At 37.5% G+C, this 19,979-nt stretch overlaps 2 protein-coding genes across 6 annotated transcripts in view; one reads left to right on the top strand and one right to left on the bottom strand.

Annotated features, from left to right (window-relative positions):
* Appl2 (adaptor protein, phosphotyrosine interacting with PH domain and leucine zipper 2) overlaps positions 1-4,844 on the top strand; it is a 40,857-nt gene extending 36,013 nt beyond the window's left edge. For 2 of the 5 annotated variants that reach the window (XM_090328552.1, XM_090328553.1), the window contains exons 17-21: positions 307-481; positions 1,604-1,640; positions 1,799-1,939; positions 2,836-2,883; positions 4,183-4,486. In XM_090328552.1, coding sequence (XP_090184678.1) covers positions 307-481; positions 1,604-1,640; positions 1,799-1,939; positions 2,836-2,883; positions 4,183-4,317 — 536 coding nt within the window. In that variant the 3' untranslated portion in view covers positions 4,318-4,486. Of the gene's footprint in view, positions 1-306; positions 482-1,603; positions 1,641-1,798; positions 1,940-2,835; positions 2,884-3,151; positions 4,163-4,182 lie in introns of those variants that run through there. The other 3 variants (XM_090328556.1, XM_090328554.1, XM_090328555.1) reach the window with 3 other exon arrangements.
* Positions 4,845-6,998: 2,154 nt separating this feature from the next.
* Positions 6,999-19,979, bottom strand: part of Washc4 (WASH complex subunit 4) — a 55,519-nt gene continuing 42,538 nt past the window's right edge. The window contains exons 26-33 of the mRNA XM_090328551.1: positions 19,472-19,580; positions 18,110-18,176; positions 17,613-17,699; positions 16,558-16,705; positions 14,916-15,012; positions 13,371-13,567; positions 12,808-12,907; positions 6,999-9,228 (exon numbers count right to left, since the gene is read on the bottom strand). Of these exons, the coding sequence (XP_090184677.1) occupies positions 9,167-9,228; positions 12,808-12,907; positions 13,371-13,567; positions 14,916-15,012; positions 16,558-16,705; positions 17,613-17,699; positions 18,110-18,176; positions 19,472-19,580 (867 nt within the window). The 3' untranslated portion in view covers positions 6,999-9,166. The remainder of the gene's footprint in view (positions 9,229-12,807; positions 12,908-13,370; positions 13,568-14,915; positions 15,013-16,557; positions 16,706-17,612; positions 17,700-18,109; positions 18,177-19,471; positions 19,581-19,979) is intronic.

The following is a 19,979-nucleotide window of genomic DNA, read 5'->3' as shown; positions in this document are numbered from 1 at the left end:
GGCCAGACAAAGTGGCTTTCCTAATAGCAAGTGGAAATGCTCTTGAGATTTAGTTTTTGAAGGAAGTCCATCTGATACTGTCATTCATTTCAATAAATTTTCAAAAAGAGCCTTTCCAGTGTACTGAAGTAGTTCCAAACTGACAAATGCCGACAGTTGAAGATTCAGCATTTGGACGTAGCCAGACAGCTTTGGCAAATGCCCTTCATAGACACCTTCTGCCTCTTCCCTGTGGGGCCCTTGACACCGCCTGCACATCACCAGCAGGAGCCAGTAGAACCCTGAGCAGAACTCACTCTCTTGCAGATTCCCTTTTGCAACAAATGTTTATAGTTCGGTTTCTGGGATCGATGGCAGTTAAGACAGACAGCACAACTGAAGTGATTTATGAAGCAATGAGACAAGTCCTGGCTGCACGGGCTATTCACAACATCTTCCGCACAACAGAGTCCCATCTGATGGTTACCAGTCAAAGTCTGAGGTACAGTTTCCTTTTCAGACTCTTATGTTTACATGGTTTACCTTTTAAGGCATGCACACTAATCTAGAATGATACTGCTAGAATATTTGGTCAGATGAAGGTGTTATATTTGTTTTATTCCTACCCCTTTTTATATTTTGATTTTATATGATATAAAAGAACTTCCCTTGATCCGGGAGTTTGGCCTAGTAGTAGAGTTCTTGCCTAGCATGTACAAAGACCCGGGTTCAATTCTTCGGTACCACATACATAGAAAAAGCTGGAAGTGGTGCTGTGGCTCAAGTGGTAGTGTTAGAGCCTTGAAAAAGCCCAAGGACTGGCAAAAAAAAAAAAAAATCAAAAATCCCCAGGAATTGGCCAGGCATGATGGCAGTGTAATTTGCACATGAACTTGGAGGCTGTAATAGGACACTCCAAGTTCAAGGTCAGCCCAAGCCTAACCTACATAGTGAGACAGTGTCTCAAAAAAAAAAAAAAGTGGAGGATAAGGGTTAGAGAAGCTCAGTGGTAGGACATGCATAGGAGTCTGGGTTCAACCCCAGCACTGAATAACTTTTTTAAAAATAGGAACTCGTACCTTGAAAATTCAGTCAGTGAAGATGGGTTATCTGAGTTATAAACGTAATTCACTTATCTTTCTTATCACAACATAACTTAAGGGTAAGAGGATATTTTTGGTAGTGTCATGAAGGGAAAAGGCTTCGTGGTATGGAATGTTTCACTTTGGCATCTTGAGAGCATACTTCAGAGTGAACTTTCAGGTTAGGAAAGTGCGGGTTATATTCTGTTCATGATGTGCCATTATTCATTTTTCTCCGGCATTAAAGGATTTTTTGTTGTTTTTGAATACTTTTCTTAAATTTTTTTGGTAAGCAGCAAAATACTGGGAACTCACTTCTTCAGTTTTCTACATAATCTTCCACTCCAAAGATCCTAAATTTCCACTACAGTTTCAGCCAAGGCAGGGACTATGGTATATAGCCAGCTACAAGTAACTCCCACTTCAAAATGGCCTTAGTTTCATGTGAGAGTATTCATATGATTTCATTGTGCTCTACCGCTTATGTTAAGACAAAAAGTTAATACAACATTTGTAATGTAGTGAATCTCTTAAATCTTCAGGTTGATAGATCCACAGACTCAAGTGTCACGGGCCAATGTAAGTATCTCCTACATCACCTGGGAACACAATGTAGGCACTTAGACAATCTGCCAAGTTGCCCATCAGGAAGAATACATTCTTTTCCATATAGACTAGCTTTGTCTGTTTGAATTCCACTTGTGTGATTGTTCATTCCATTCCTTTTCCCTCCCTAGTTTGAACTTACAAGTGTCACACAGTTTGCTGCTCATCAAGAAAACAAGAGACTGGTTGGCTTTATCATCCGTGTTCCCGAGTCCACAGGCGAAGCATCTCTGAGCACATACGTTTTTGAAAGCAACTCAGAAGGCGAAAAGGTCTTTATTCTCCTTTTTGTGTGTATAAGATTCTGTAATAGTTCAGTTGAAACAAGTCTTTGACACTTTTTTTTTTTACACATAGCATAGTCAATTGTTCTGTGCAACTCTGGCCGTTCAGTAATACTGCCTAGGAAGACCCTACTGAGAAAGGGAAAAAAAAAAAAGTGTTAAAGCCTCCCCATGGAAAAATAAACACAAATTAAAAAAGAATAAGGACTCAGGATATGACTCAAGTAGTAGAGAGCCTGCTTAGCAAGTGCAAGGTCTTGAGTTCTAGCCCCAGTACCCTCACCCCTGAAAGATCTAATTGTTTAGTAAGATATCATGAAATGGTAAAAAAATAATTTCCTCTGATAGTCTCCGCAAAGCCAAGGAAGAAGACATCAGTAAGTGAATCTGAATCATTCCTGTTTTTAAGAATGTGATGACAACCTCCATTCTTAGAAATTCAACATGAATCAATCCAGGACCGGAGGCATGGCTCAAGTAGAAGAGGGCCTGCTTTGCAAGCTCAAGGCCCTGAGTTTAATCTCTAGTACTCCCTGCTCTAAAATTAACCAGTCCTTTTATTACATATCTGCTTGCCACCATATATATGAACATTAAGTAGCTAATTATGAGAGAGAAAAAATGAGAGGCATCCTATTAGGAATTTTAAAATTTTGATTGACTTGGGTTTTCACTTACCTGGAATACCTTGTCCAAGGCAGTAACTGGTAAGAAGAGGTCAGGGCAGTGGTGTTGAGCGCATGAAAAATGTCTGCTGTAGCCAGGCCCTATCTGCCATGTGGATATGAGCCAGATACCTCCCTATACTCTCCATGCTACATGTCTAGAATTTTTTAAAATGCATTTCTACCTTTGTCAAACACTACTTTTCTTGTCTTTTGCAGATATGTTATGCTATTAATTTGGGAAAAGAAATTATTGAGGTTCAAAAGGTAAGGAACATTTTAGTGCTGGTTTAACAATTACTCAAAAGGTGTCATACAATAAGATTCTTTTAAAAAAGGAAGCAACGCCTATGAGCCACTGCAGACATGTTTGGCATTTCCTTTAAGTATTCTATAACCACCAGACATCTGTGGTCAGCTGCTTCCACGTTCACTGGTAACACATCTGGTACTTATTAAGTAACACTGCCACAGCTCTTGCCTTGATAATTTTCTTGCTTGCGTACTTGTTGGCTAGATTTCTTCTCTTTCATAGTAAGCTGATACAAACTTAAGAACCCATCATGCGCTGTACAGCCTAGCTCCTCAGAGGCTCATCACAGGCCCAGCAACAGTGAGACACCACCTGGGAACTTACTTGAAATGATCAACTCAGAGCTCCCTGTCTTTCATACATCCACGAAGGTTTTGAAAAGGCTAATTTTGTATAAGAAAGGCCCTGGAAATACAACTGTGAATAAGCTCTGTGCCTTCCCCAGAAGGTTTCTTGTTCCATTGTGTCTGGTAGAATTTTTGTGTTAATGGAAACTGTATAACTGCATTGTTTAATAAGCAAAGTGCATATGACTAAGAAAATGAATTTTAAAAATTTAAATAGTTAACACACAAGCTACCCTGTTGGTTCACTTAGTAGCATACCTGAAATAATTACAAGCACTTTAAGTTAGAACCTTTTTTCCTAAGTGATTTATATAGGGATTGAATCCAGGGCTTGCCCAGCAAACACTCTAACATTCGTGCCATGTCATCAGCCTTTTTGTTTTTCTGAAATAGGGTTTTGCTAATAACTTTGTCCCTGCTAGCCTCAAAGTTGTGATACTATCTTCCTGGGATTACAAGTATGTGCTGCCATGCCCATAGGCCAGACAGAGGCCAGCACACTTCTATAAAAGGTCTTTATCTTATAGGCTTCGATCATCTCAGTCACTAGGAAGTGTAAAAACATGGTCAAGGCTGTGCTCAGGTGCAACTCTATTTGTAAAATAAAAATGGGAGCAAACTGGCCAGAGTTTGGCAAACTCCAGATAAAGATTTAAAGATTTTTTTAAAAAAAGGATTTAAGATAAAGACAAGTTTTGTGAACAAAGTGCCCCCTTTGGACTCTTTTTGGGAAGATAGTTACTTAGCTGTGATTTTAGAAGTAATGCCCTTGAGATTTCACACAGGTTAAGAGCAAGGAGCAATGAGACAGATGACAGAGCACACTGAAAGGCCAAGCCAGGGGGGGGGGTCTAAGTACATCTTAAGCTTTGTCCTTTTTTCTTTCTTAAACTTTCCTAACTTCAGGATCCAGAAGCACTGGCTCAATTAATGCTGTCTGTACCACTAACCAATGATGGAAAATATGTACTGTTAAACGATCAACCAGATGACAATGGTGGAAGTTCAAGTGAAAATAGAGGTGCAGAATCTGAAGCGTAACTCGCTTGGGAGTGTGGGGAAGACACACAGAAGGAGAGCTACCTCCTTAAGGGTTCTCAACTTCTCTGATGCACAGGCACACTGACCTGGTTTCAGAATCCTGACAAGCGTTTGTGGAATGTACCCCTCGATGTCTTGCTACTGAGACTTGAGAGGGAGACAATAAGAAATGGGTGACAACGTTCCTACCCCTCTACAAATGGTATTTTAGGTGCTTTGTGGTAAGTCCTTTCATTAGACTGCATTATTTAGTGCTCAGAAGAAAAGCTATGAAAATGCATTGTTCAGTTGATTTGGATGTCATCTCCAGTTTTCAGTGTCTTTTGTAAAAATAGCAAAAGCTGAGATTTACAATTTAATACTAAATATTCCCTATTAATATAAACTATTTTTGTATTTTACTTAATGAATCTTAAGTGCCTGTCATTCTTGATGTAATTATGTTCAGTCTATCTCATAACTGGACCTCATAGCATTACGTTACTCTGCAGTTAGGTGACAAGCACTAGTAGAGACAGAGGTCCAATTCTGTTCCAAACATCCTGCAATAAAAAGACTAGTAGGTGAATACCACAAAAGTTATTTTACAACAGAAGACTCTTACAGAACCAGCATTCGTTCAAAACTGTAAGGTCCTCTTAGATATGATGTTAGTGGATATTCCCTGTGGACAGGATACAACTCTACTAGCTCCTGTTTCTTCTGAGCCAGACCCTCAAGTAAGGGACCAATTAATTTTAAAACTTACTTGAAGCACAGCTGCTTGTGGGGCATGGTATAAAATTCTATTTCTACCTGGGTATTTTTGGTTCCTGGGGCCAGCCCATTCATCTATCCCTCCTACTTATGAAACAAATATAAGGATCTGAATTGGTACAGTGTGTTTAATTGTAACCAAGTTCAACAGATTTGTTTTATCTTTGTAATATTAACAGAGCAATAAAATTTACTATTCTGTATGTTTTATCTGTTGTGGTTATTTTCTAGATTGTTCTTAGAAGAAAAAAGTAGTCAGTTCTCTAGTTTTAATATCCAGAAAAGGACGTAATGAAAACCTAGAAGAAAAAGACTACAAAAAATACTTTTCAACATGTATAGAAGCTTTTTTTAATGGTAAATTAATCATAGTATCACAGAATGTGGAAGAATCCATTCCTTTCATGTGCATACCATGCTATTCTACATTGTTAAATTAGTTCACTGCTCATCAAAGCCTTACAGATTTGAACAGCATCACTGAATTAGATCAGTATGTCCTCTGACAGGCTGTGTGAGCCAACAGTGGTCTGGAATTTTTCAAGTGGAAGGAATGGTGGAGTGGGAAATTTTTCTTCTTAGTACTACTATTCTTTGAAATTTCTGACAACCTACTAAACTGTTCTTAACATCTAAAGGCCTTGCTCTAAGACAAAACCAAAAAAACAACTAGTAGCACTGAAACTTCCCTAACAAAAAGAAGGTATTCCAAAATGTCTACAACATGAAGCTGAAAAAAGCAAGCCAAAATTATTAAAGCTCACTGGAGTCTACCATTTCCTCTTAGTGAACACAGCATAAAGAGTAACATGATGCCATCTTTTCAACTTCCTCTAATTGTAGAAATGCACAACCACAGAAGATAGAAGGGCAGCAATTAAGACATTTTTCTAGCACAATACTTGACAAGATTGCATCTACTGCATCCAGTGTAGTCCTTGAAATGGTCTCAAACTGCTCAGGGACGCTCCTACATATATCCCAGCACTTGGGGGGACTAAGGCAGAAGGTGAAAGAATTGGAAGCAGCTTGGGCTACAGAGTAAGTCTCTTTCCTCCCCTCGATAAAAAATAACCTTGTGGGACACTGGTGACTCATACCAATAATCCTAGCTACTCCTGAAGCTGAGATCTGAGGGCTGTAGTTTGAAGCCATCCTGGGCAGGAAAGTCTGTGAAGCTCCAGTATTAACTACCAGAAAACCAGAAGTGGCACTGTGGCTCAAGGTGGTAGAGTGCGAGCCTTGAGCTGAAAAGCTCAGGGACAGCACCCAGGCTCAGAGTTCAAGCCCAATGACAGACAAAAAAATAAATACATTTTGTTGATCAATATTTTGGTTCAATTCTTGTTTGTAAATAAGTTATTTCTAACACAGTAAAACACACGCACACACACACACACACGCATACTTAGTGTCCCTTTCCAGCATTAGAATTTGAAATAACTTCATGTTGGTTCTTTTTATTTGAAATTATCAAGCTATGAAAAGATTAAGAGGGTTTCTTTCCTCTACGGGAAAGAAAATAAAAGTTCTTTACCTGTGATACACAAAGAATGCAATCCCAATTTTATGTGTACATGTAAGTAAGACATGCATATTAAGGCATTTTTGGAAATGCTCTTGTTATAAAGTTGAGGGCCAATGACAAATGTGTGCGCACATGTGTATGTGTAGATGATGTGGTAGCATTGGGGTTTGGGTTTGAGCTCAGGCAAGCATCCTACTACTTAAATGACACCTCTAACCCTTTTGTGTTGGGTTATATTTCAGTTTTTTGTGTTTTGCTCTCGAACATAATCGCATGCAACAGTCTGCATAGAGATTCCATGTACTTCGTTTGATTTAAAGGGACCTCAGAAAAGTTAATGTTAAATACTGGCTTTAGGACATTCAAACTTGAACACAAACACGCAGAGGAAGGAAAGTTTTGAAATTATATTTATTAATGTTTTTATACATATTGTATTCTCTTAGAATTGGGGGGAGGGGGAACCTCCACTCAAGTGAGGTAACAAGCGTGCCATCTTTTACAAAATTTGATTAGAACAATAATGGTATGGTTAGTCTTTAATTCCTGAGAATTTGAACATCGCTAAGTTTTCTGTAACCGTACAACAAATGCTCAAATTAATTTTTAATTAAAATGTCTATAAAATATTAACAGTAATGTTAGCAAAAAGAAAACCATCATTCATGTATTAACTCAGTTATAAATACATGAAGTTCTCTTGCTCTGCAACCTAATCCATTTAAATATTTATTGTCATTTCAGAGATTGTAACTCAAATATACGGATGTACAATTTATCCACAGTAACTTCAATGACATTATTTTGAACTAAAGGCAAAAGGGTCTCACGTTCTTCTCAATTGTGGTTATCTGGCAGTGAACCAGAGTTGTAGGCATCTAGTGTCAACAGTGAACTCTAATATTGATGTAAGAATTCATTTTCATGTGTGGTAAAGAACAGGGAACATGTGATGTTCTTCTAATCAAAACTTCCCTGTTAAAGGGGTATTTTCAGGAAATCAGAAAAAAACAAAACAATACTGTTGCTATGAAATATCAACTATAATTTGATATAATCAAATTAGTATCAATATAAACATTTATAATAATGAAAATATAAATTAGTAATTATGCAGCATGCTTTAGGGCCATCTCTATAGTTAGTATGAATTAAAAATATTAAATGCCTTTAGTCCATCCGTTATCCATTAATTCAGTAAGCCATTTTTACAAAATAAGCAAAAACCATTTCCTATATATTCTGTTTCCTCTGACTTTTAACAGTGGAAGTATTTATTTGGGGCTGGGAAAGCTACCCTGGACCCTAACCGATGAATATAGACAGGGCACTGAATACTTACTCCATAATCTGCAATCAGAAATTAATGTTAGAATTCTAACCATGTTAGAATTACTTGCAGGAGTTAGCCAAAAAAATGTTTAGCAAGTAAATGTAGTAGAAAAACCAAACATCTCCCAAAATGATGTACTACTTCATATACAGTTTTAAACTTTCCTTTTCAACATAAAGATGGCACTTTATTGTATTTTAAAAGGCCATGATTAACCCATTTAACAAACAGACCTTTACAAAAATAAAGCTTAGTAGCTTACTAGGAACTAAATTTACTCAAAATCTAGTACTTTTTTAAATTAGCAAGTGATTTATTAAGAGTTTTATCCTCACAGTGGTAAATTTCTAAAAGCCTGCCAACAGTGCAATTATTATTTAATTGTATCTTAAATTATGACTGATGAAAAGAAAAATTCTGCCCAAACCATCACCAAGATTTCATTTAACCTCATGTAGAAGAAACCTGAGTTTGGATGTAGTAGTTCAATTTTTTCTGATATCCTACAGACTGTCTTCAAATTGAAAATAAGATTCAAGCAGGACTCTTATGGCTTTATCTGAAATTTTCTTTGAGTATTAAGTAAATCTTAAATTTAAAGCAGTGGATGGAGGTTAAATGTTCCCAAAGCAATGTAAACTAGTTACACAATGTCTCATCAAAGACATCAGCAGTTCTTGTGAGTCACTTGAAGTTAATAATGCATGAAAGATCCTCAGTTCTACTGTACAAAGAATAATGCTCATGCCTTACTTCTAGCATAAAGCCATTTTCATATATTATTTTCATAAGCATAAATATGTATGCTTCATGAATTTCAAGCTCAGATCTTTGTTTTAACATATATTTACTGTGTATATAAAATATATGCACTGACTTTGCAACAACTAGAGATAAATATGGATGAAAGACCTCTGTAAATATGAATGACATACAAGATTATAAGAGATCTGAGGTGTCAGTTCAGGAATTCACATCTGCCTTTCTATAACTTCATTTTAAATAACTGCTCCGAGGAACATTTTCCAGCCTAAGTTCCAAGCAGAAGTCCAATTTTTAAATTTTTTTCTCAGCCTTTTCTAAGTTTTAACTTTAGGGAGTTGCCTTCAAGAGCTGCAATATGTAAATACCTTCCAGATATGTGTCCCAGGAAACAATTCATAATAGCTTATAATGTCCATTTCAGTGGTAAAAGTTATTGAGCCCAATTCTGATGGCTTCATACTGCAACCTCATTTCACAACAGGATCAGCAGTCACAGTGCTGTCATCTCCATTGCCTGTTTTAGTTTCTTCTGGAAACAGGAGTGAAAATAACAATGGACATATTTATGTCGATTGATTAAAAATGAATTAAAAGATAGTAACATTTGGGAATATCTACACTGCTAAGCTTTTAAGAAAAAGTTACACCCAGCAAGTATTTCTTAATATCACAAATTGTGCCCTTTAAAAAAAAAAATCTGGGCCACATACTGAGAAAGTGTGACTGGTTCTTAACACAAGTGTGGAGTTGAGAGGTTAAGAATTCCCTCTGGGATGGGGCTTCAGTATCTGAGTTCCTGTCTCCTGTAGAGTTAAGAATACACCCCCAGTCCCTCCAAAGAAGCTAAGCCACCTTAGGGTATACTGTCATTACTGAAAGAAACATGGCTGCAAGTTCAGCTCACATACTAAAATATTTATTCCTGTCCTGAATAAATAACTTCTCATTTTTATTTTTTGTTTATTTTGTTGTGGGTCATGGGGCTTAAACTCAGGGCCTGGGTGCTGTTTCTGAGCTCTTCAGCTCAAGGCCCTACCCTTGAGCCACAGCACCACTTCCCCTTTTCTAGTATTTAACTGGAGATAAAGAGTCCCACAAGGTCTTTAGTGCCCAGGCTGGCTTTGAACTGAGATGCTTAGATATCAGCCTCCTGAGTAGCTAGGATTATAGGCATGAGCCACTGCACCCAGCAAACTTCTCCCTTTTCAAAGCAGCTTTTTATTATTTGTGATTAAAATGAATTTGTTATTCACTAACAGATGGAAACTACTTGAGTAATAAACAACTCCGATTACCTCCCTGAGCAATAGTCAGCTAAAATATAGTTTAAACAGAAGAATATGTGACCTGGACATGCAAGTGAGATATATCAACCAGAATTTTAAGGTTCTCAAAGTTCCTTACGAACAGAACAAACCAGGAACTAGTGGCTTATGCCTGTAATCCTAGCTACTCAGGAGACTGAGATCTGAGGCTCGCAGTTCAAAGCCAGCCTGGGCAGGAAAATCAATGAGATTATTATCTCCAATTAACCACCAGACTATTATCTCCAATTAAAACCAGAAGTGGCACTGTGGCTCAAAGTGGTAGAACATTAGCCTTGAGCCAGAAAAACAAACAAAACCTCAGGGACAGTGCCCAGCCGTGAATTCAAATCCTGTAACTGAAAAATAAAATCAAACAAAAAAACTAACAGAGCGGAGTCTTGGGCGGGGAGCACAAAGTCCTGGGTTCGATTCCTTGGTACCACATACACAGAAAAAGCTGGAAGTGGTGCTGTGTGGTTCAAGTGGCAGAGTGCTAGCCTCGAGCAAAAATTGTCAAAGGACAGTGCCCAGCCCCTGAGTTCAAGCCCAACTGGCAAAAAAATAAATAAAATAAAATAAAATGTTCTGGGCCACGAGTTTGACCTAGTGGAAGAGTGCTTGCCTAGCATGCACTAAGACCTGGGTTCAATTCCGCGGTACCACATACATAGGGAAGTGGTGCTGAGGCTCAAGTGGTAGAGCTCTAGCCTTGAGAAAATCCAAGGACAGTGCTCAGGCCCTGAGCTCAAGCTCAGGGCTGGCACCAAAAAAAAAATAGTTCTATAGCTGGGCATAGTGGCTCACACCTGTAATCCTAGCTACTCAGGGAGGCTGAGATCTGAGGATCGTGGTTCAAAGTCATCCCTATGCACTAAAGTCTATGAGACTCTTAACTCCAATTAGCCACCAGAAAACTGGAAGCGGTGCTGAGGTTCAAGGGGTAGGGTAGTAGCCTGAGCTGAGGAGCTCAGGGACAGTGTCCAGGAGCAGAGTTCAAGTCCCACGACCGACTCCCCCACAAAAAAGAGAGCAAGAGAGAGAAAGAAAGGAGTCTCACTATCATGAGCCTGAAGGATTAAGTGGTGGATTTTTTTTTTTAATTCTTGAGGCCTTAAAACAAGTGTGTATTATTTGCAGGACTTTCCCAGTCATCTACATTAGAGACAAGTTCCTGACATCACAAAATGCTGGAGCAAACATAAGCAATAACTAGATTATTCATATACAAATTCTTCATAGTTCCGGAGACAAATTTCCACTTAGTAAATACCGTCTTCCAGATAACAAACAGATGGGGGCCGGGAGTTTGGCCTAGTGGTAGAGTGCTTTCCTAGCATGCATGAAGACCTGGGTTTGATTCCTTGGTACCACATATACTAGAAAAGGCCGGAAATGGTGCTGGGGCTCAACTGGTAGAGCTCTAGTCTTGAGAAAGCTCAAGGACAGCACTCAGGCCCTGAGTTCAAGGCCCAGGACAGGCCAAAAAAAAACCAAAACAGTTAACAAACAAATAATTTTTCAAGTACATGCATACTACTTAGTCCTGTTTCTGGAAATATCTGGATATGTTCTTAATAAGTAAACAATATTAATATTTAATTTATGCAGCAGTCAAGAACAAAGTAGGGCCCTGGAGCATGGCCTAGTGGTAGAGTGCTTACTTAGCATGCATGAAGAACTCTGGGTTTGATTCCTGGGTACCATATATACAAAAAAAGCCAGAAGTGGTGCTGTGGTTCAAGCAGTAAAGTGCTAGCCTTGAGAAGGCTCAAGGACAGTGCCCAGGCTCTCAGTCTAAGCCCCAAGACTGGCAAAAGAAAGAAAAAGTAAGGGGAAGAGGGGAGGAAAGGGACGGAGGGGGAGAGGGAGGGAGGGAGGAGAAAGAAAGGAGGGAGGGAAAGAAAAAGAGAACAAAGGCCACATAAGTGTCTTCCCCAATGAGTTCCTCTCAATGAGTTCCTTCCATTGAAGTATTAAAAAGTAGGGAGGGTGATTTTAAAATGTGACATAAAATATGCTTAATGGAAATATTTTATGACATGTTTCTGTATCTTGGTTTATAAAAAATTCGTAAGTTCAAAAAAGGAGGAACATGAAACCTTTAATGGTGAACTAGTTGCTATACCCAGCTGTGACCATCCAAGCAAAAAAAACTAACTTCCCTGACAAGAAAAAGGAAACATCTGTTCCTCAGGAGAAATGACTATTCCTAAACGTCATATCTGAGAGAAAAGTGTCATGGAGACATTAAGTATGACCACTAAGTGATGTTTCCCCCTCATCCTACACAGAGCACAAGTGACTCAACTGCCCTGAAATTGTCAGTTATGGCTGCGTTGCACTGGGACCCTCCAGGCCTAAGTAGGAAGAAACAGATGCTTATGGTGGCAGTGACAGCCAGCCCAGAGTTTAGACTTCTAAATACCTCTCCCACCCCATTAAATCAACATCCAGTGGGCAGCAGCTCTATCTGCAGCAAAGTTTAGTCACTCTCTCCTAATTTGTTGCTTCTAATCTGATATAGTTAAGCACTGAAATAAAAACTGGCTTAAACTTCATTTCAATCTGAACATGAAACTGAATAAGGGCTTAAAGTGTTACCACAGAGTAAAATGCATGTCCACTGTACACAATTCATATGGGCTTTATTTTTTTTAAAGACTTATTTCCATATTATTATAAAGGACTTATTTCTATATTATTTTCCAAAAAATAATAGACATGACCAGAGAATGGGGCATTCATTTGTGGTGATTCCTAAAGAGAGACACAGATTTTTCCACCTTAAGCCACTTACTGACCTTCCTTCTCTTTCTTTTCTTGGTTCTCTTCAGCTGCAGTCTTATCTGCTCTGAAAAAAATTCTTGCACTGCTCAGTGAGAAGTACAGCAATTCAAACTCCTATGTAAATAAATATAAAATAAAAGGGGAATATACTTAGAGCAAAATATTTACATTGTACCATACTACTATTTTTAAAAAAGCTACCTAATTAACTGAGTGCTGGTGGCTCATCCTGGAATCCTAGCTACTCAAGAAACTGAGATCTGAGGATTGCAGTTCCAAGCAGGCCTAGGCCCAGAGTTCAAGCCCTAGGACCAACACACACACACACACACACACACACACACACACACACACACTTTAATGAAAATCATCAATACAGAAACAGAACTAAGTAACCTATCCATATTTAAAATCAAATGATTTCCAGTTATCATTTATTCTAAAATGTACTCTTTTTACCACTATTTATCTCACTTGTTAAAGTGGCAATTTCCATATGGCTTCTGGTTTTCAGATGTCAAACATAATGATTATCAAAAAGTCAGGCAAAGGAGAGTTGATTCTTTTCTTCTTCTACCTGTAGATAGACATCCAGTCGCTTCTGAGTGAGATTCATGGTTTGTAGTAGTTTTTCATCTTGACTAGTTGACTGTACATTCTGTTGCTTAGCAACTGCTCTTATCTCCTTTATGTATTTTTCTCTAACAGACTGGAACCAGTGAAGTGAATCAAACTCTTGGTACTGATCCAAAAGCTTTAGGATGTAAGCCACACCTGTAGTCATTAGCAAAACCAAAGTTAAATGAACATGAATATAGAAGTTGTATTCTACTCCTTTATCAATAACTCCTAGCACTAAGCTAACCTGAACTAATCTTCCTTTCTTTCTGTCTTTGGTAGTTATGGGGTTTGGACTCTATGCCTGGGCACTGTCCCTGAGCCCTTCACTTAACCCTTGGGACTGGGTGCTTTCCCTGAGCTCTTCAGCTCAAGGCTACCGCCCTACCCCTTGAACCATAGCACCACTTTCGGCTTTCTAGCGGTTAACTGGAGATAAGAGTCTCAGGGTTGTTAGTGCCCAGGCTGATTTTGAACCACAATCCTCAAATCTCAGCTTCCTGAGTAGCTGAGATTACAGGTGTGAGCCACTATACTTGGCTCATAATCTTCTTTTAAATCACATTTTGCAGCACAAATAAATTTACCAGAATGGCTAATTGTTCCTTTAAAAGATAAAGTATCAAAAACCAAAAGAAATCAAGAAATAAACAAACTTGCCCACGAAAATCATCCAGAAAAACACGGCTATATTAAGAGAATGTTCCATTGCTAAACAAACAGCAATGAAGCAGCTAGAAGGAAACCAGGAAACCAAATAATAAGATGATAAAACTGTAAAATCTTGCTGGACACTGGTGGCTCATTCATGCTTATAATCTTAGCTACAAGGTTGTGATATGAAGACTGAGGTTCAGAGCCAGGAAAGTCCATGATACTCTCATCTCCAATTAATCATCAAAGAAGCCACAAGTGGAGCTGTGGGTTAAGTGATAGATCAGTAGTCCTGAGCAAAAGGAGCTCAGTGACAGCATCTAGGCCCTGAGTTCAAGCCCCAGGACAGGCACAAAACAAAAACACAGAAAACACCCATAAAATCTCAACAAAAGGGGCCGGGAGTTTGGCCTGATGGTAGAGTTCTTGCCTAGTATGCATGAAGACCCAGGTTCAATTCCTCAGTCTCATATACATAGAAAAAAGCTGGAAGTGGTGCTGTGTCTCAAATGGTAGAGCTCTAGCCCTGAGAAAGTCCAAGGACAGTGCTCAGGCCCTGAGTTCAAGGCCCAGGACTAGCAAAAAAAAAAAAAAACAAAAAAAAAACCTCAACAAAAGGAAAGCCTAAGTTACAAGTTAAACCAGACAAGTGATTAGCAATACTTAAATATGATAGGTATTAAATGACAAAAAATGAGTAGTGTCAATCTTATGGCTTCATTTAAAAAAGTAAACATTGCTAATGAAAAAAAAATCTGTAAAGAGCAATCTCTATTTCAACCAAAATGTTTCTAGAACTCATCATAGGGTAAACATAAAATTAATAGGAAAACAGCTTCATTAAGCTTACCCATAGCAAAACCATCATCAGTAAAGGCAGCTCCAATTTTATTTTTTTTATTCAATTTCTCCTTGCAACTAATGGAATGCTCTACAAAGTTGAGGGTCTAAAATGAAATAAAATGTATTAGAGAAGCAACTGTGCTAATCAAATCTTCAGAATATTTTCAAAACTTATAAATAGAATCTCTTTTAGATTCTTGTATTTGCATTTAAAACTCTTGCCCCAAATAGTCTCTTGAAAACACAAATCTATAAAAAAAAAATAATGGCTTTTTCCCCAAGTCTTTAAATATGAGTACTCCCTCAATCACTATTTAACCCTAGCACTAAGTCTTAGATGTCATTAGATATTATTACATACACTTTGGAGATGAGAACACTGAGCACTGACAGAGTTAGTATCTTATTCAGGTCACATAAAATGAACATGGGAGTCAGGAAATGAACTCACTTTACCACAACAGCCCTTATTTCCGCCTACTCAATACATTCTTAAAACTAATGATCACATTCTTAGTTAAAAAGAATTAGAGGTTTGGGGCCAGGAGGGTGGCCTAGCAGTAGAGTGTTTGCCTAGCATGCACGAAGCCCTGTATTCAATTCTCTGGAACCACATACACAGAAAGAAATGGTGCTGTGGCTCAAGTGGCAGAGTGCTAGCCCTGAGCAAAAAGCGTCCAAGGACAGTGCCTAGGCCCCGAGTTCAAGCCTCAGGACTGGCAAAAAAAAGAAAATTAATTATCATAAAAATCATCATCATAATAATAATTAGGGGGTTTTGTTTGTTTGGCAATACTGGGGTTTGAACTTAGGGTCTCATGCTTCTTAGTTTGTCAAGCTATCACTTATCTCAGCCTACATCCCTGCCTTGTGCTGCTTATTTTAGAGATGGAGTCTAGTGCCCAGGATGGCCTTAAGCCATCTTCTAGCTCTCAGTCTCCTGAGTAGCCTGGATTACAAGCATGAGTCACAGGCATCTGGCTAGTTCTTAGTTCTTTGGTTAAATGATGAATTCCCCAAAATAGTACTATTAAAAACTACTTTCCCAAATACCTTAAACCATTTGTTTGAAAAAGATTTACTGAAGCTTAGTAAATATCAGGCAATTAACTGTTTAGGATTATAGAAATCAATTGTCATCTAGAGTTCTCAAAAGGCAACAGCAGAGACAGGTAGCTGTGCTGCCTAAAACAGTATGCTACAAACTGCACACATCACTGAGCTCTAAGAGGAGGCTAAGGTAACTGAGAAAACATTTTTTTTGGTCAGTCATGGGGTTTGAATTTGGGTCCTGGGTGCTGTCCCTGGGCTCTTTTAATCAAGGCTAGCATTCTATCATTTTGAGCCATAGCACTACTTCCAGTTTTCTGGTGGTTAGCTGAAGACAAGAATCCATGGACTTTCCTGCCCAGGCTGGCTTCCTCTGACCTCAGCCTCCTGAAAAGCTAAGATCACAGGGATGAGTCACCAGTGCCAGGCAAAAACATACAATTATTTTGTAAAATTTTAATTCATTTAAATTTCAGTAGCCAGATGTAGATACTAATGAACAACAAAGTCTATATGCAATGTATGCTAGAAGGAAATCAGATGTGTTTATCAAGCATTTTACTTTAAAAAAAATCACTTCAGATTCTGAAAATACTCACTAGAGGAGGAACAATGATATAGAAATTTCGAAGATGTATGTTCTTGGGCCTTCGGAACTCTGGTGCAAAAACATCAACAAGCATTTTAAAATATTCTGTGCCTTCTGCAGAATTTCGTGTATGATCACTGAGGACAGAGTCCAAATGTCTACAAATAAAAATATGTACATCATGGCTTCTTTTTCAAAAGAAGGTGGACTGCATTTCTTCTCCCCAACAATGAACCTGAATCTATCTCTTTGTAAACAATTTAAATCTCTTCTTCTTAATCTCTTTATCTCAACTTAAAACTGGCCTTCTTTCAACTTCTTTCCCTTTTAACCATCAGAAACATTAGTTGCTTCTGCTCCTGAAACCCTCATGAACAGCTGATATTACTTCCAAATTGTTATTGCTCTCATACTACAAGTTACAAATCTCTCCTTTGCGACTCTCATGATCTATCTACAGATAAATGCTCTTCACCTTGATTACCATGGGGTTCCATTTCAGTAAACTCACTATCAATAAATGCATGCTGCAGATTAGCCTTTGTTTCCTTCCCCTCATGATTCCAGGGCTGATTCAGTGCTACTGTTGCTGCCAAAGCCAGTACCATAAGTATCTGCTTCAAAACTTGGAAGTATAGTTCCTACTGCAGGCTGTCATTTTCTTTTTAATTTTTATTTAATTAGCTATACAAAGGGGTTAATATTCAACACACGTGTATGTTTACACTGAGACCAAATTTGTATAATAAAAACAGTGCCAGTGGCTCATGTATATATAATCCTAGCTACAATCCTAAGTATCTTAGTTTGGAAGCCAGCCCAGACAATAAAATTTCTGAGACTCTTATCTCCATTAAACTACTCAGGAAAAAACTGGAAGTGGTGCTGTGGCTCAAGTGGTAGAGCGTGCTAGCCTTGAGCACAAAAAGGCTCAGGAATAATACCCAGGTCATGAGTTCAAGCCCCAGGACTGGCATATAATTTATGTTATCTAATATTCTCTTTAATGTTTTACATAAACATGCCTTTAAAACTTCCAAATTTAATTATTCCAAAAAACATTACCTTGCTGCTTTTAATGTTTCTTCTGCAAGACCTTCTTCTTTTACTAGTTCCTCAAAATTTACAATATCTTCAAGATCTGGCACAAATCTACATAAGAATTTGGGAAGTTTTTTTTAAGGCAAGTTACAACACATGCAATTAACATAGATATAAAAAGGCTACAAAATTTTTAATTATATATTTAGGAAGAATTTTGCTTAAGTTCCAAATCAAATTTAGATCTGATCACATTTTAAACCTTAAAATAAGGTAATCTTTAGATTCATTCATAAGCTAACTTGATCAAACAAATCATAACCTTAAAAAATTTTCAAAGTCCAATGCAGTTAAAATTTAAGGAGAAAAAAAATCAAGATAGTAGGATTAATGGCTTCTGCCTGCATTTTATCTCAAATTATTTTAATGAGAACAAATGCTTTCTGTACAATATCACAAGAAAAATTGAAGCACATATTTCAAATAGCATAAACAAGACAAAATGATGTGTACATCCATACCTAATGGCATTGCTGCTACAATGAAGACCACCAGATCTTATCATTCGTACATAGCCCATAGCATTACCTTTAAAACCACATAAAAAAGCAAATATTTATATAAACAACTCTAATTGCCAGGAATACATTTTCAGTAGTCAATTACAAGACTTTCATGCCTGAAGTAATAAAACATTCACTTTACTTTTAGTTTTTAATTCCATAAAAAGGAAAACTATTACTTAGTTCTACACGTAAAATACACATATGGTTATATTACATATGTAAAAATGTAATTATGTCAATTGGAAAAGTAAATTAATTAAATTCTATGTTAAAATTGATGAAATATTTTAAAATTATAATATTCATATTTGTCATTCTCACATTGAGGCCTTTCATACTTTTACACACACACACACACACACACACACACACGCATGCACACACGCACAAAGGGATTGGCTAGGTTCACACCTGTAATCTCAGCTATTTGGAAAGAAGATAGGATTTATAACCCAGAATCCCACAAAGAAAAAAGTCATAAAGACCCTATAAGAAACATCAAGCATGGCAGATCACTCCCAAAATAAATACCTGCTACCTGGAAGACTACCCATTCAGAGAAAAGTATGAAGTCTTATCCAAAAAGAAACTAGGGCAAAAATAAGTATTTTTTCATCTTTTAAATTTCTCCTTTTTTAAAAAAATTTGTTATTAGAAAGGTGATGTACAGAGGTGTTACAATTACATAAGTCAGGTAATGAGTACATTTCTTTTTGAACAGTGTCAGAGATAGGAGCTAGTTTTCCCCACCTTTTACCAGCTAGTGTTTTGTAACAATGTATTATATGATAGTTAGGATTATAGATGCGAGCCACCAATGTCCAGCTTAGTCCTTGCTTTTAAATATAGTATATTTTAAAAGGCAAGTTCTACTCAGAATGAAGAGGGACAAAATGGTATTGAAGTAAAAAATTACCTCAGTAATTTTATCAGTATTTTATCTTTAAATTCATATACAACATAGTAAGTTAAATGAAACATTTTATACCTTTCCATTTAGGCATTAGAGTATGAGAGCAGCTGTTTTAGAAGTACAAAGCAGTACCTGAAACAGACTGAGTACCCTGAAATTACTTACTGGCTGATTACTAATTCTGAACGTGATCTTGGAGATGAGTTACTAATTATACTTCTAATTTGAATGAAAATATTTTACTTAACTTGTTTAAAATTAGCAGCAATTATCTTGGTAAACAAATATCCTAGTGTAATAAAATTGCATTAGGTCATATGGTAAGTTGTTTATTAATATGAGATACATATTATATGCATTTCTGGGATTTGTGCTTTATTTCCCAACAGTTTTGTATACCTTACCAATTTGGCTGATAAGTTGCCTGAACTGATCAAGGTAGCTCTGTCCCTCTGGTGTGATTCCAAGTTTTCTGATGCCTCGATTGAATTTTTCTGCTCTATCAAAAGGATACTAAAGAGAGAATTTTAAGGCTATTTTTAGATCCCTAAAAAGCACAAAATGCCTATCAAACCAAAAAGGTCAATACCACTTCTGTTTCTAATTTTGTATTCCATTATTCCTTTTTTAAAAAAATCCCTTATCTTATCTCCAATTAACCTCTAGAAAATGGGAAATGGGGCTTGGTTCAAGGGTAGACAGTAGCCTTGCGCTGAAAAGCTCAGGGACAGTCCCCAGGCCCAGAGACAGAGTGGTAGCCTTGATTTGAAGAGCTCAAGGCTGAGTTCAAGTCCCATGAACCACCAAAAAAAAAAAAAGTCCCTCATATGTGTCCAGGGAGTTTGGCCTAGTGGTAGAGTGCTTACCTAGCATACATGAAGACCCAGATTCGACTTGTAGGTACCACATACA

The sequence above is a fragment of the Megascapheus bottae genome, chromosome 2 (assembly GCF_031878675.1).
Source record: "Megascapheus bottae isolate mThoBot1 chromosome 2, mThoBot2.hap1, whole genome shotgun sequence".
NCBI lineage: Eukaryota > Metazoa > Chordata > Mammalia > Rodentia > Geomyidae > Megascapheus > Megascapheus bottae.
The sequence above is the reverse complement of the archived record's forward strand: the minus strand, read 5'-3'. Positions and strand labels throughout refer to the sequence as shown.